At 35.4% G+C, this 16,596-nt stretch overlaps 2 protein-coding genes across 3 annotated transcripts in view; one reads left to right on the top strand and one right to left on the bottom strand.

Moving 5' to 3' along the window:
• CERKL (CERK like autophagy regulator) overlaps nt 1-2,289 on the top strand; it is a 52,507-nt gene extending 50,218 nt beyond the window's left edge. For both annotated transcript variants that reach the window (XM_030277590.4, XM_030277589.4), the window contains one exon: nt 751-2,289. In XM_030277590.4, coding sequence (XP_030133450.3) covers nt 751-832 — 82 coding nt within the window. In that variant the 3' untranslated portion in view covers nt 833-2,289. The remainder of the gene's footprint in view (nt 1-750) is intronic.
• The window catches only part of ITGA4 (integrin subunit alpha 4), a 35,017-nt gene continuing 20,374 nt past the window's right edge, over nt 1,954-16,596 (bottom strand). Inside the window, exons 16-28 of the mRNA XM_030277588.4 lie at nt 15,719-15,868; nt 14,221-14,297; nt 11,817-11,967; nt 11,007-11,105; nt 10,502-10,581; nt 10,079-10,165; nt 9,417-9,507; nt 7,927-8,034; nt 7,572-7,691; nt 6,065-6,184; nt 5,445-5,543; nt 5,117-5,236; nt 1,954-4,243 (exon numbers count right to left, since the gene is read on the bottom strand). Of these exons, the coding sequence (XP_030133448.3) occupies nt 4,151-4,243; nt 5,117-5,236; nt 5,445-5,543; nt 6,065-6,184; nt 7,572-7,691; nt 7,927-8,034; nt 9,417-9,507; nt 10,079-10,165; nt 10,502-10,581; nt 11,007-11,105; nt 11,817-11,967; nt 14,221-14,297; nt 15,719-15,868 (1,395 nt within the window). The 3' untranslated portion in view covers nt 1,954-4,150. The remainder of the gene's footprint in view (nt 4,244-5,116; nt 5,237-5,444; nt 5,544-6,064; nt 6,185-7,571; nt 7,692-7,926; nt 8,035-9,416; nt 9,508-10,078; nt 10,166-10,501; nt 10,582-11,006; nt 11,106-11,816; nt 11,968-14,220; nt 14,298-15,718; nt 15,869-16,596) is intronic.

The raw sequence follows: 16,596 nt of genomic DNA, 5'->3' as shown, positions 1-16,596 counted from the left end.
GTGTTACAGCTCCACAGAACACAGCTGGTACCAGAGTTAGGTGTTCTGAATGCTCCTACATAGAACTGCTTGCACTGCAGGGTCTGGCTCTTCCACCATCGTTTGGGCCTCTGCCTTAGATGCCTTGTGTTCATCTTTGGAAAGGTTTGTTATAACTCACATGGCCTTTCCATCCTGGTGCTTCATCAGCTTCCACTCTAGTTGTCTTGTTTTTTGTTACCTGATTACTTCTTGTTGCTTCTTTCCTGCTACTTTACCCTTCCATTTGTTAGAGAACAGATGTATGTAATGTGTCTCCATGAGGAGCTCCTTTTGGGACAAGGATTCCTACTTGGAAAGCAGCATGTTAAGGTTAAGAAAAACATGTAGTTCAATTGTGAAAAACTTAATGCTGCTAGAGAATAGTCTCCATATCCAGCATCTAAGAATGAGACTACAAATACATAGGAAATGGGAGGATTATCAGTGGAATTAAGTGGGCAGGGGCTCATTTTTCTGCAATGTACACAGGATTAGTTGAAGGCACACAGCTCAGGATAAGTCTGGAATGCAAAATAAAAGGCAGATCATGTTGTAGGATATATAATATATTCTCCTAAAGATGATCCTATTGGAATTGTCAAAATGTAATTCACCTTGATTTATTTCCATATAAAAGCTTGTACATATTAATTCTCCTCATCAACCTCAAAAAGTAGCCCACCCATTGCAAGAGTTGATGTGATAAAGTTTGACTTCCTTGCTTCACAGAGTGCATCCTCAACTTATTGATCTTTATGGAGTGAACACTGATGACCTGGAGACTTCCCAAGTGACATGCAACTGCATATAGAAGGGACACATTGGAAATTCGGTAATATAGAATCCTGTTCTCACCCCTATGCACAACTTTCCAAGGTCTGGACTTGTACTGATGTCAGTTGTAGTAGAAGCTTAATTGGTAAGGGTTAGGGTTTGTTCCAATTCTAGGTTAAAATTGATATTAAATTATATATTTTATCAGGGCAGAACCATACCTCTCTCATACCAGAACTCACCAGCTCTAGCTGAAGAATATAAAAAAATGGCAAAATAAAAATGTATGCATTTATTTTTTTAATAAAGTACTTATATTTCTAGTTATGATTTTTAATGTTGCCTTAATATATTTGTTCTCAAAATGTTTCTAGTCAATTAATAGAAAAGAATATGTTGATGTGCTGTTTGGCTTTCCTTTGTTAAAATGTATTTTAAAAACTGCTCTTTGTATAAAATTAATATTTTCTCTGTCTTAGAAATGAAACGCTATTCAGCATAGTTTTTGTTGTTGCTGAGAATAAAGTTGTGATAAATGACTTAAGAGTTGACTTAAATTTTTATAATTTCCTTGTAAAACACAATGTTTGAGTGTTTGGTTTCTTTTGGTAATTTACTTAATATTGAAGACAATTATTTCAGAGGACAGCAAATTAAGACTGTTTTTTCTGGGAACAGGCTTCCTTTGAGGTGAAAAGTAGCAACCATGTTTTTCCGTTTGCAGGACCATGGATAACGAATGTTTTCCTGGTCACTCCTCTGGGAGTCATTCAGGAGGCAGTGCACAAATGAAAGCTGCAGTGTCAGGGCACAAGTCAGTTGTTTTAGGTGCTTTCTTCAGGAAGCAGTTGAGTGTAATGTGAAATCCAGTCTTCGTATGATGTTGCTAAATCAAGGGCTTAAGCCTTTGCAAGAGATCTATAGCTACTATGATTTTAAATATTTGTAAAAATTCTTATCTCTGATAAATACACTGGACTGAGTACTGCAGATGAGGATTTGGCTCCTAAACCCAAGAAGTTGCCTTTTGTCCAAGTTAGAGGGGAGCACTTTCCACTTAAAATTCATACTCTATCCCATCAAGTATTTTTAACATGCTAAGGCAATTCAAACTAAGCTTCTTTAAGTTGTTTAAAAAGGCATTCCAGCAACATGTAGTAGATTTAACTTATTTATTAAATGAAATTTAACAAAAGAATTGAATTTGCAGAATGAACAACATTCATCTGTTTAACTTGCTTGGGCTTTTTTAAATAAAATGCAATTGAATAATACTTTATAATCTTGCCACCATCAGGACATAGTACATTCATTTTTTGTCAACCTGGTTTATAAAAGCTTCATAATTTTGCTTCATATCCTAAGAAAAGGAAGCCAACATATACATGTTAACAATCAAACCTGAATAAAAAGTGTACAATTTCCAAGGCATCATTATCACATGTACTGACTTATGTAAACGATTTCAAAGATAAATAAAATGCTTTGGTTTCACTTCCTTGCATTGTTTGTACTCAAAAGAAAATGAATGCTTCTTCCAGTATTTGAGGTATATTTTTCACAGTATGCTGTAATGTCAAACTAATTTCTGTTCAAAGGTTTTTTGGTTAAAGTGCAAAAATTCACAAAAGCCATTTGGAAGGTAAGCATTTTTGGTAGTTTTCACACAGATTTGCAAGAAAGTATTTCATTCCTGACATACTTTATTTTGACTTTTTAAAAAAATATATGCACATTCATTTGTCCTTGCACTGTAGGTATTAGAGGAAAACATACTTTGGATCCACATCTTTGGCACCAAATGAAGTGAAAGGAAGTTAGAAAATGGTCCCAAATACCTTTGGAATCTGTGGGCAACTTAAGTTTTATGGCACCAAGCACTCTAGTAGCAGAAGTGCTTGCTGAAGGCACTTGCTGTGGGTTTGAGTTTCAGGCCAGTTCCCATAGGATGGTGCAGCTCTGAAGCATTTGTACAGGTGACATTCCATTCTTGGTGCAGTTCAGAAGGACATCCAAGGCCCAGCCTCACGTCTTACTCTGTCCTTCTGGTGCAATAAATTCGGTTACTGAAGAAGTTGAATGTTCTCCAGCTGTTCTGGGGAGCAGAGGAAGGTTTTTTTTCCCTTGTGGCTTGTGCTGTTTCACCAAAGCTAGGTGGCAGTGCAAACTTAGCTAGCTGAGGAAACTTCCTGGAGTAGCAGAGCAGTGGTTTGATCCATGTTTCTGTTCAGTCCTTTGCCTTTCTGCCAAGTGGCTGCTGAGGGTGCCTGTTTGGATGGTATTTTTCTGACACCTTCCAAGAACCCAAGCTGGCACTCCAAGTGACTTCCTTATTAAGTACTTTCTAAAGTACTTAATCTAAAGATAAGATTTGGCCCATTACAGTTGGCAGTTGGAGTCTTTTGGGTAGATGTGTCTGTTTTGTCAGCTGAAGCCTGGTTTTTTTTTGAGGTTCTGGAAGAATGCCAGCACTAAATCCTATAATAAGTACTATAGAAAAATCTTCAAATAAATAAAAATAAATACTTGCTTTAAAAAATCCCACCTAGAAACAATTCATTGGAGAAGTCCAAAACCTTATGGCAGCACTGTCTGAGGAAAGGATGAAACAAGTAATTCTATCATGCTTGCAAGCACCATGTTATAGATTAATACAAATAATAATCTCCAATACTTTAATCATTCTACAGCTGCATCTCCAGGCTACCCCACACAATTCCCTGCTCTGAATTCACCTTTGGCCTTCCAAGTTCTGACTTGCCTGGATGTCTAAGTACCTTCAGTGATGTGGCTGTGCCTGTGAAGCCAAAGGTTACCTGCATAAGCCCAGAGCTTCTGAGAGTTGTTTTCTATGTCTGTGTGTTCTCCTTACACTCCTGTGAGTTTGAGATAATTTACCCTTGGTAAAATGCCAGACAAAGATGAGAAAGGATTTCTTCTTGAATGCCTGATCATTATTGAAACTTTAAAAATAATATAATAACTTATGCTAATGTGCTTGAGATCTTATTTTCCAGGATTGGCCAAAAATTATTACTTTCTACAAATACTTCCTTTTGGTAAGTAATTCTTCTTCTCTTTATCTTTAGTGTCCTTCTGTCTGTTTGAAACCATATATATATATATCCAATGTGGCATTTCAAATATTACTGGGAGACTTCAGAACAAGCTGGTGTACCATTTTCATATTAGAACAGTACTGTAAAGTGTATCCTCCATACAGTTCAAGGAAATAAAGCATGTTTTGTAAGAGAAAGTAATCTCAATGCTTAGGGTTGTTGTTGCTGATGTTTCTCCTGTGAATTAATCTGAATTTTAATTTCTTCATTTTAAAATCAAATGTTTATTTGCCATCTTAGTCATTTTTGTTCCCACTTTTAAAACTCCAGCTGTCTCTTCGGTTCGTGTCTTGAGGGACTGGTTTGTATTTCCTTTTGAAGAAGCCAATCTGAAATACATAATTTGGAATCTGTTGTCAGCAAATCTTTGTCATCAAATCTAAACCGTAGAAGATTAATTAAAATAAAAATGCCTATGCATGGCATTTATGAAGTCTGGTATTTGCCAGTGCTTTGTCATACCAAGTAATCAAAAAATCACATCAATCAAAAAAGTAGGTTTGCTTTTTCTTCTTTTAATTTTTGGGAGGCTAATGCTCTCCTGTATGGAGTAAAGACTGGGGGCTTGTGAACTTTAACAGTCCACAGAATCCACTGTTTTTAAAAATTTGGTAATAAAATATTCCAGTTAAACTTGTTTAATTTCTACATGTCCATGCAAAAATGATGGATGGAGAAAATCTTGTTGTAGGTAAAGAAGTTAACAATCTCTTAATCACTTGTCAGAGGATCTGCCTCCTTCTTAGTTTTCTCTTTTACTTAGGCCCAGAATATTTTTAGTATTTATGTTGTAATTTGAAATCTTAAGTATTTTATACTAGTATGAAACCATGTTTTAAACTATCAGTCATCATGTGACAAGTGACATTAAATGTGGAGCACCATTGCACAGAAGTGATCCATTTGATATCATTAAAATACATAAATCAATTGCAAACATGAGATGCCATATAAAACATTGTAAAGGGATTTGTGATGTTGAGCACCAGAAAATGTAGAACATGCAGAAGATTAAATGAAATGAAAAAAATGGAGAAATACTTTTGAAGAACCCCAAGTTACAGGAGCAATTATCTTTTTTTAGAAAGGACAGATCATAATAAAATGTTATTTATTCTTTAACCGACTTTAACCCAGATCCAAAAATCCTTCAACAGTATGAATTCCTGACTTGAAGTAACTAAGGAATACTAAAAACCTACCTTCCATAATATAAATGAAAGGACCAATAACAAGGTAACACCAACTATTAAGCCGAGGGAAATAATTAGCACAGTAACATGGTATTTTGGCTTTTGGTGGTGCACTCCTTCCAAATAGACCTGCAAAACAGAAAATAAGCTTAGTGCTAACTTTTGGGTTTTTTTCCCTAATAGATACTAAAAAGCCTGGGAAAATTAATTAATTTTTAAAGTAATTAACACTATATTAATTGCTGGTGTACAGGTATGTATAGAATTGTACAATATCAATTGCTGTTAGTTTTTCTACTTTAACATGTTCATCACAAATACATAAGAGAATTCTTACATATGCAACTTGCTTGTCCTTATGTAGTTCAATAACTTTTTCATTTTTTTCTGGCCAGACTGTTGCTCTTACTTCAAACTTCAATACCGAGGCATCATCCTGATTAAAAAAAAAAAAATCTATCTTTTAAAAAATAACTTTTACACACTGATTCCTGCCCAGCAAAAAGTGATAATGCAGCTGCTGACATAACCAGAATCCCACACAAACACACAATGTGTCTTTTTCTGAGCACGAAACAAATTAGTACCAGAAGCTGGAATGAAACCAGGTTGGATTTTACTTCATGTCCATATCCATGCTGCTTTTCTTGGAAAAATACAATTACGAGTTGAATTTAAATCCCCATCCTACATAACCCAGCCAGAATAGACAAAGCAATACATACCATAAATAGAAAGTGATAAACTAAAATATGTATTTTTGTTTTTCATACATCACCTTGAGCCAAAGCATTAGCAACCTAAAATAGGTTAAAACCTAAAAGATTTAGATTTAATCATGTTTGAATCACATTTCACTGATAGAAAACAAGTACTAATACCTTTAATTTATATGCAGGGAATACTGCAAATATGCCTTGAAATATTCCCCTCAAGTATGAAAAATTCATGTGTTACCATTTGTAAAAGTAAAGGAGTAGCCTCCAGATGCAAGTGAACAGTTGCTTCTTTTCCACTTTCCATGTTTCCCAGCTTGCAATGTATTTGTAAGCAAAGGCTGTCATTTTTCATGCAGTACTGTACAAGGGAGGGAAAGATTCAAATTTAATCTTAGCAACTATATAATCTTAGCATTAAAGACAATAGGAAATTACTAAAACAAAAGGATTCATGTTTATTCTTGAAAATTCAGGGTATAACTTGAGGTTGTCATCCATCACTGTCATTCCAGAGATGCTAAAGGTACAGTAACAAGAGACCAACCTATTTGTATACAAAACACATCTCATTTTTATTAAAAATTCAATTATTTTAGGACTGAAAAAGAACAAGTGTCATAATTTGTTTATATATTTATGGTTTATTTTTACACTGTTATTTCAAATTAGCTTTTATCAATAATGATGAATGATAATAACTCTATGCTATCCAGTGCAAACTGTGTAATTGGTTGATCCTTACATTTGTACACTGACAACTAGGACCACTTCACACAGCTTTGGAGAAGACAAAAACACAAGGCTGTACATGATTATGTCTATTATATCTTTAACATTATTCTTTATCCAAGACTACCATGCTGAATACTGGTTGGATATTCTATCTAGTTCAGGCTATATCTCAATCATTGGCTGATATTTCCTGTAATGTGCTTACTTAAAAGTCCCAAATTAATAGTTCTTAAAAACAGGTAGGGTTTTTTTGTTTGTTTTTGTTATTTTTTAAGATGACAGATTAAATATTGTTGTACTTTATCAAAGACAAGGTGTAGGAAACAGATTTTTATGAGGACAAAGCCTCAGCAATGCAATGCTGAAATAGCAGTTGTGGTTTGGACTGTGTGGAGTGTCTGATCTCCAGCAGGGTCTGTGAGCAGGAACAGAAGGATGAGCTGGAACAGGCCATGCATGTATGGCACTCTCCCAGCCTCCCAAATATTTTTAATAGCTGCCCAGGGAAATATGATTTCCACATATTTTGTAATTCTTGATTTCTATTAACTTGAATAGTCTTCCTTGGAATTCAGTTCTTTTTAACATTCAGGGTTTTTTTTTACCTAGATCCTGTTAGTTATGTCTGATGGCACTGTTTTGATGAAGAAAAGACAATAGTTGATCTGCATACTGCATATAATTAAAATAAAGCCTGTTTTTCCCTGATGCATCATTTTCTGTTCGTTACTGAATTTCCTCTGCCATTCTGCTTGCCCACTCATTCAGTTCCATACCCCCATGGCAGTTTTTTTTTGGTGCCTGTCATCCACCCTGACTTCAGGAATGTGTCATTAATCAACTTTATCCACTCAATTCTCACCCCTTTCACTAAAGACACTTATGACTACCCTGAACTTATCACAGATCCCACCACATATCCTTTGAAGATGGCTCTGTGACTTCATTATATAAGATACACTCTTTTCTTAAGGCTTATTCATACAGTCATGATGCCAAAAGATAGATCTTACCATGTGCCTCTTCATAGGCTTTGAAAAGAAAGTGATGACATCCTTTAGTATGTTTTCATTTCCTTCTGCTGCAGTACAGTCTCTGGGATATTTATTATAGGAGCAGTGTCCAGCTGTTGTCTGAAAATAAACATCATTATTAAAAGTATAAACTTTATATTATATATATATTATATAAATATATATATATTTATATTCTGAAACATGTGGGGCTGAAGATGATCCTGTTCTAGTTCACTCTGCTTCACCATGGCTAGCAAATCAAACATAGACTGAGTACTTAGCTGACTCTGTTCTGCTTTTCTTTTTCATAGAATTCATACAGCTGCCAATACATTAAGTAGCCATTACTTACCTTGATATCCAATGGGTTGAATAATTTGGAGTCCCTGGGTGGAAAAGCATTTGGTATCATTATCTCTAAGTTGGTATTTGGAGACATGCTTGGTCCTGCACTGATAACCTTGTGGGGAAGAGGTGAAGAGTTCAACAGTTAGAACTTCAAGGGTATGAAACGTAAACTTTAAGGCATTTAGAGATTTTGAGGAGCTAAGATTTTAGCTAGAAATAAGCCTTACTAGAGTTAATTAAAATAAGAATAATAAATGAGTAGGCCTTGATGAAGTTAGGAGTTAGTAGTTAACTAATAATTAATTGCTTGTCAGCACAATGTTTGGTTAGCTGGGTTTATAATGAAGAATATAGAAACTGATAAATAGCTTTTAGGAACATAAGACAATTGTGGGCCTCCTCTCTTCTGAAACCAATTGAAGACAAGGAATGGGAGTTCTACCAAGAGTTCATTTGTCATACTCGCATTGAAAAGGTAGAAAGGTCAGAACGAGGAAGACTTCATTTACTTCCTCATTTTGGGACCCCTCCCCATAAAAGGGACCACCGACCCATTTCAAGGGACAAACTACGCATGCTTAATAGCTTTTGGAGTGATTAGCATACGAAGCGGGGAATGGGATGTACCAAAATTATGAATATGTATTTGTATTTTGTATATTCAATACTTGTGTGGATAAAAAGACTCTGTAATCACCTGGAAGGCGCGGTGTGTATTTGGGAGCTATCCCGCACGCTGCCCGGCGTCGAATAAACATACACTTTCTAACTTTAAACTGTTAGAGAGTTTTTGTCCGTCACAGTTGGATATCGATACTAGATCAATATCCATATTTCTTTAATAAATCAGGTAGCTATTCAAGAAACAAAACCATACATATATAAATACATAGAACTGCACAGAATGGGGTAGCAGCTGCTCTGTATGCTGTCACGAAAGTGGATTGTGCTAGGAGTGTTAACATCTTGTTCATTCACTCTGTGGGCTTGCTGAACCCTTCCCTCCTCCAAAGCTGATGAGTAAGTAGTGCTAATCTGTGATGAGTACCTGAGGTCATGCAGACTGCCTGCCAGGAGAGTGTGCAAAAGAAACTAGGAGAGATTTATGTCCAAACTCCTGCTTTTAGTACACTGCAGACAGATTTGATGCTATAGGTACTCTTACAAGAAGCTCCTAACTCCTTTTTCTTACTATAATTCCTTTTGAAGTGTTCCTGAAAGGAAGAAGTAGCCAGTCAGAACTGCTCTACCACTTTCAATCCTGCTTGTGTTAGGAAATTTGTCTCTGATCATTCAGTGGAAGATTTGCCAGGCCAAAAAAAAAGTGTTCGAAGAGGGATTAACAGAAACTTCCCATCACTAATGCAAAAGAATTACTCATGGTGCCGTTGTACACTTAAAAGTGTCCTTACTGACTGTCTAGACTATCATTAGATGCACTAAACATTAACCTTCAAAACAAGGATGACAGGGTTTACAAAGGAAAACTCTTACATGGAAAGTGAAGTTGATATTTTCCTTCATACATGTCACTGGTGAATCTTTCTCTTCTGCTCCATAAACAAATGAAGTTGGTGACACAAACCTACAATGGTTTAGAAATTGTTAATAAACAGAATTCCTCTATATCATTAGCATAACTTTCTGCTTCACATTACCTCCAGTAAGGCTGGTTGTAAGAAAACATCCAAGTTTGCTTTTAAGTAAATCTAGGAACATAGAAATCATCTGCCTTTGGAACAGAAACCCTCTACATTTGTACTCTTTCCTCTGAAAAAGGCAGATCAACCGTAAAAAGTCATAAATCTGCACCCAAATGCCCCACAACAAACCCAGAGCATGACTCATGTTAAGCAAGGAATCTGAGGATCTGCTATGCTCTTATTAAACACATCTTTTTGTAAAAAAATATTCCGCTTTTTAAAACATGTTGGTCTGTTCAGAGACAAGTCTGAAGCACCAGAGATACCAATGGTCTCATCTCACAGTAGTGGGAAAAAACTCCTACAAGTGTCTAAGAGCCCAGGACAGCTGTGCTAACTCAGTCCCAGGATTTTTTAGCTACGTCACACTTCTGCTTAAAAACTTTGTGAATTTAGAATAGTAACAAGACAACAGTTCTGTGGATGTGCAGGTAATACCAACAGGTGACTCACCCATGAGTATTTAACTCAATCTCATATTTTAGAGGTATAGGTAATGTCAGCGTGTTATCCAGCAACATGCTCCCATCTTCATTTTTACTACAAAAATGCAAAGAGATAAAAATCTGTATTGAAGGCACCATCATAAGTTATACACTATTTCTGTAAAAAATACTAAGCAGACCTTTCAGCTTATTAAAATAAAAATATTTAATTGGTAAGAACATGCCAGGTATTAATGCCCCCCACATTTTTTACAGGCAAAAACCTAGTTATTATTTAAATATCTATTACATATTTTTTGATAGTTTTTGTTTCTCTATTTGATTTGCAGCCAATTTACTTATTTGCAATCCTGCTTTGCTAAGCCTTTCCAGCTATCTGTTTTCCAAAGCTATTGCTATTTTTCATTGAGCAATTTTTATTAGCTTTTACCAGGTAGCATTAATGATGATGTTGAGGTCCTCTTCTGCTCTGGTTAACGAGCTTGCATCCAAGAGGAAACTATAATCCAGCTGTAGAACAAATAAAATTTTCCTTATATTAATTGTGTATCTTGACACAGTTTCAATGCAAATATTTTATTAAGCTCATTTAGAATTTCCTTGCCCTAAAAAATTCAGAACTAAAGAAATACTTGCTTTTTGTGTCTTCTAGTCCCTTTCTATTGACCTAACACATATGGCATTAGTCAGCTCACTTGTCTAGAAGCCAAGCACAATCAGTCGATGCACAATACAAGCACTCTTGTTCCTTAATGAATTATTCCAGGGAGTGTTTAAGCAATTCATTTAAAAGTAGTAGGAGACATACAGATTATCTTACATGGTAAATTAGTTGGGAATGAAGAAGAGATCCAGAGATTTTTTTCCCCCACTATGAAAATCCTCATAACATATTTAGGGTGTTTCTAAAGCTAGGCACTTCATTTACAGCTTACCTTTGAGTTGTGATCCACATATAAATAGCCAACACTGCACTCAAGTGTCACTGCATTAATTTCTTTATCTAATACTGCACAATGTATCTGTTTTTCTTCCTAAAATAAAGGACAAGTTACTAATGATTAGAATAAAAAGATGGTTTTTTCAGGCATTTCAAATAAAATGCACACACTACAATTGGGTGCTTTATATTTTCTTGAACCAGGTGTTTGTTATTTCACTGCTGCCAATATCCAGGACGCCCATGTTCACTTTAAATAACAGATTATATTCATTATTGTATCAGTTACTTCATCTGCTTCTTGCTTTTACTGAAGCTAAGGCACATGCACCAGATCCTAACCCACCATGATAAAAGCCAACTCACAAAGGTGCATCTGGGGGATTCTACATGGAGAACAGTAATTTTAAAAAGCAGAAAGGGAGCACAATTATAATATTTTTATGAGCTTGTGTATTTGGGAAAAAGATTCAGTGAGATCTTTGTGATCACTAAAAACATGATCATCAGCCAAAAAAAAAAAGCTGCAAGATCCTGCAAATATTTTTTTTTATTATTTTTTTTAGTTGTTACTGAAAATATATAAGTCATCTGTATTGATTAAATTGCACTTGATTTAGGTAGCTAAGAATTTTAGATTTAGAAGTCTAAGAATTTAAAAATTGATGTTTTGGCAGCTTTTGATGAAGGGGCATAGGTTCAGTCTCTAAAGAAATTTAACAATTCATAAACATAATTTGAAAAACACCAGGCTGAAAAAGAAAAATATCAAAGGATTACTGTTTGAGATTTTTTTTTTCCTTACCAATTCTAAAACTCGAATGTAATAAAGACCTTTAGGGATCCGAACATGGAGGAGAGTTTCATATGCATCATCTCCAACATTAAGCAGAGAAATGTTCAACAATAAAGTCTTCATACTTCCAACACCAAGGTACGTTTTCTTATCATGAGGCCTATAAAATTAATGATCATAAAATAAATGGAAAGTAATTTTAGAAACAGCCCGTAGGCAAAGCTGCTCTTTGAGGTAGTTTCAGCTAGTTCTGACAAAGCTCAGCTGGAGATGTAAGGGAAGGTTTTACTCAGTTCTGTAACTAAGGTATGAGACCAGTTATTGATGGTCACCCCTTAAAGACTGATGTGGTTAGTGAGAGAGCAAGGAAATTGTCATCAGCCCAGCTGTGCTTCTGGCCTTTCCAAGAACCAGTCCTTTCCTTCACAGGCCAGAATAGCAATGTATCACTGCTACAGTACTTCCAGACATTACTTCAACATTCACTCTTTGCACCAAAGATGTGGGATTGAAGAGAGGCATAGTGAACACAATTCTCTTATGATCTATGTAATGTTCTATAATCGTGTTACAAGTACAGACACCCTGTCAGGGGCTAAAAGTAAACTTCAGCTTGACATTAAAGTTTAATTAAGACTTGTAGAAAGGGTGCCTAGAAATAGACATTTATCAGATATTCTGGCTTGAAACCAAAGCATTAGTCACTGAACACCTTTGGGAAAGAAGCTGGCACTTATAAAAGCAACAGAAGGCAAAAGCACTGCATAAGCAGATAGGTTCCAAGACAAAAGCAAATTAAAGAAAAACACAATGTTAACATTTTGGTAGCTTGTCAAGTTTAGGTTAAATTGGAACGTTGTTTTAGCACTTATATACCCACCACTCACTCCTCTTACCCACGTTAAAGCTAAGCTCATTAACAATATGCTGTCACAAAGATGCCTCCCAGCTTAACACACAAGTACACAAAAGCACCAGGTGCACATCTGGGACTACAACAGAGCTGAACTACAGCTTTTCCCTGGTAATCATATTTCATTCTTCATTAAAAAATGCATGATGCAGACTAGAAACTTACAGAGCAGGCCAAAACCTAAGCAATTTAAACAAAACATGATAGTGTATACATGAAGACTTGTTACTCAGTAAATAAAGCAATACATCCCTATTTGATTTCATTCTTTTAAAACCAAAGGTGTTTGTTTTGCTCTTCAAGGATAATGAATGCATTCTGTCAAGACAAAATAAATTATCACTTCACAGCTATCTAGTTTTTAATCGAGATTTTAGGGGCACAAGGTAACTTAAGGTGATACTTCACACTTTATCAAGATATTTAAGACTATTTATGTACACTGCAAATCTGCTACTGCCTATGACATTAGGCACCAGTAGCAGATTTGCAGTGTAAATGTCATGTATGCTGTAATCTGTTTTTCTTTCTTAGAGCTTGGAAGTGCTTACAAAATTGCATTTCTAATGTCACGAATGAAAATGCTGCACAACCATTCTTTCTGAAAAGTTTTTGAGTCTTTAACTAAAATAACCATCCAGCCTAAGAAAATTAAAGGGCTTAAGTGTCATGCTACAGGCCACACGTCAAAGTGGGCAGAAAGATACTCATCTTACTCTGAAATCTATGAAGATGACAAAGTTTTTGCTCAGGATCACACAGGTGTGATTAATCTGCATTACATGTCTGTCAGCATCTTTTGATGACATTTTAGGTTGTTCAACCTAGTATTTTGATTTAAGAAGAATCAACTTTAAAAGTGATGAATGATACAAGAAAATCCAAGTTACATGTAAAATACCTAAATAGCTGAGATTCACAACAGGTATGTGTCCTCTTTTTGCTCGCCTGTATTTCTTACTTTGAAATAGAACAGCCAATAAAGAAAAGGGTTGTGTTGATAAAACAGAAGTTAAAACAGTGAAGTGGCTCTTCTATTTAAGAGTATTATATCTTTAGTTTTATACTCCTGATTGAGACTTCATACAGTGAAAGTACATTATATCCATAAAGAGCAGCAGGGAAAAACAATAGCTTGTCAATTTTACAATTCTAGTTATGATGTCTGCATATTGAGTATGCATTGTGGAGTGTTATCTTATCCCAGTTATATATGAAGTGTAGAACACAAATTTATGGTTTTTTAAGATGTATTTTATGAGCTGTAAAATCTTCTAATTATGCAATAACAGTTCTTCAATCATATAGATTTCTGTTACATTTCCTGAAGATTTATGATTTATAAATAGTCTTCAATTAAGCACAGCCTTACTTATTTTTTTTTCAGGGAGTCCTGAGAATTTGCAAATTACTGTTATTTATATACAAAAGATTAAGGAATAATTTAAATAAAATCTTATTAAATCTTGTCCAAAAAAATGAAAGCTACATTCTACTTACTTTGGAAAAACAACTTTTCCAGAAACTCTCAAGTCAGCTGAACAATTTTCTTGGGAGCAAAATCTTGCAAAAACAAACTGTAAAAGCCAAATAAAAAGGCACTTCAGTGTCTTATGCTTCCAATAGTGAATAACAGTATTTCCAGAGAAAGAAACCCACCACCTAGTAACTAAGCACCAGGAAGTGTCTAATAGCTCTTACTGCTAACACACAATTCTATCAGGCTATGATTTTCCATTTTCCAAACACATTCTGTACATCCAGAGTAACAGTGAGGCCTTCCAGACTCAGTCTGTCACAGTAAAACCTGTGGGTGTATGTTCAGACAATTTTTACAGCAGTACATCAGGAGTGCAGAACGTTTTAGAAGATCCAGAACTGATGTCTGTGCAGTCTCTCCCGTAATACAGCACATTAATTTTTGCAAGAGTTTAATTACACAGTCCTTACTTATCCTACTGTTAGAAAGGTTTGATGAGAGCAGAGACACCATGATTTGCAGGTGTCTGTGCCTTGGTTATCAGTAAGTTACAGAGCACATTTATGTCACTGTATTCAACATCTCCCTCTTTCTTTCTTTCTCTAGAACTCTGAGGTTTCTGAAACAAAATTTGCAATGAAAACGAGAAGTCAAAGCATGCCATTTAAAATAAGCTTTTACATATCTCAGGAGTTCTGATGGCCAACTGTACCTCAGCTACACAAACCACAGAGAAATCTGAGTTGGAAAGGACACATCAGCATCACTGAATCCAGCTCCTGGTCCTGCACGGGACATCCCCAAGAGTCACAGCCTGTGCCTGAGAGCATTGTCCAAACACTTCTGGAACTCAGGCTTGGTGCTCTGACCACTTTTCTGGGGTGCTTATCATTGTGAAAAGTTAAAAATTCAGCACATTCAGACTTTCACTCAAGTCAAAATCTCTTAATAAGTTCCGATTTTTTTGGAAAAAAGGTAAATTTCATAGTTACTAAAGGATAAGGAATATACTCTTTCTTTCACCTCACAGACTTTGTATTTGGAAACCTGCAGAACCTTTACAGAACTAATATTTCAGCAATATCAACACTTCAAGATTAGTACCAACACGATTTTATGTTTTTAACACAGAAATAATTTTAAAGTACAATTTTATATTGGAAAGTGACTCATATATTTTCATAGTGTAGTTGAATGGATATTTCAAAGAGTGAATTTCATATATGGGTTCTAAGATATATAGTACTATTTATGCTGGCAAGTTCTCTGCACATACCTTTTTAATTTTTATATCATAATACAGATTGTATACAAGTTCTGTAAAAAAAAAATTTAGCAAAAAATCAAGCATTTTTTTAGCATTATGGTTTATTAATTCATATCAAGACACAATCCCTAAGTGTAGGTCTGGAAAATGCATTCTTTCACAAGCTATGAATCAGTGAAGCTTTTTAACTGGAGATTAAAACATGAATATTTACTCACTGCATTGGGAAAAAAGAGAACTGATACACTAACCTTGCTTTTTATAACGTCTTTTTCTTTCCTGCGTTGAAGAACAGGCTGAAGAGGTGGAAATTCTTGAACATTTCTTTTCTGTAGGATATGATGCCCCAGCTGATAACTCGCTTCAACATGGACAGGAGTCAAGATATCCCTTACATCTTTCTATGAAAATTGGAAACCTAATGAGTTAATCATATAAGACAAAACATGTATGCTTATGTTTTAACATTACAAGGTTGCCCAGAACTCACTAAAACAGAAAAACTTATTTTTTGCATGTAAACTAATTTCAGACATCTTTGTTGCTAAAGGAGGCAATCAGAAATGCATAAAGGCAATGCTCTCAATGAGAGCACCAGCCATCTCAGAATGGATTATTCTTCCATGAGGAGAAATCTCACTGAATAGTGACCTTACTTCTGTCAAGAATCCTGCCTCACACACCTACGAAAGGCTCCACTGCCCAAGTAGAAAAATAGACAAAGTTGGCTAAAATGAAGAAAGTTAACCAGTGGAATGAGGCCAGACAAACCCAATGGGTATTTACATATGAAATCAAAAGGAGCTCTCCCACAGTACAACTAAATCAAGTAGTGACTGCATTTTATTTTTCTGTCCCTTTATTTCCCATTCTGCATTAAAAAGATTGAACTACTCAATAAATGACTATTTTGTACATGAAGCCTCGCCTGCGTAGGAATGTCCAGATCATAGCCCAAACTACCTTCTTGTGAAAACTAAACAGCTTGAAGCATCAACAGTAACAACCCTGATTAAATTACTCCCTCAGTGTAGGGGGTAGACAGACACTGATTGTCCTTCCACATGGCCACTATTTTAATTCTTATCTACAAGCTTGTGTTGGCTAAATCACATATTATCTAATTTGT

The sequence above is a fragment of the Taeniopygia guttata genome, chromosome 7 (genome assembly GCF_048771995.1).
Source record: "Taeniopygia guttata chromosome 7, bTaeGut7.mat, whole genome shotgun sequence".
In the NCBI taxonomy this organism is placed as follows: domain Eukaryota; kingdom Metazoa; phylum Chordata; class Aves; order Passeriformes; family Estrildidae; genus Taeniopygia; species Taeniopygia guttata.
Note: the sequence above shows the minus strand (reverse complement) of the source record. Positions and strands in the feature narration are given on the sequence as shown.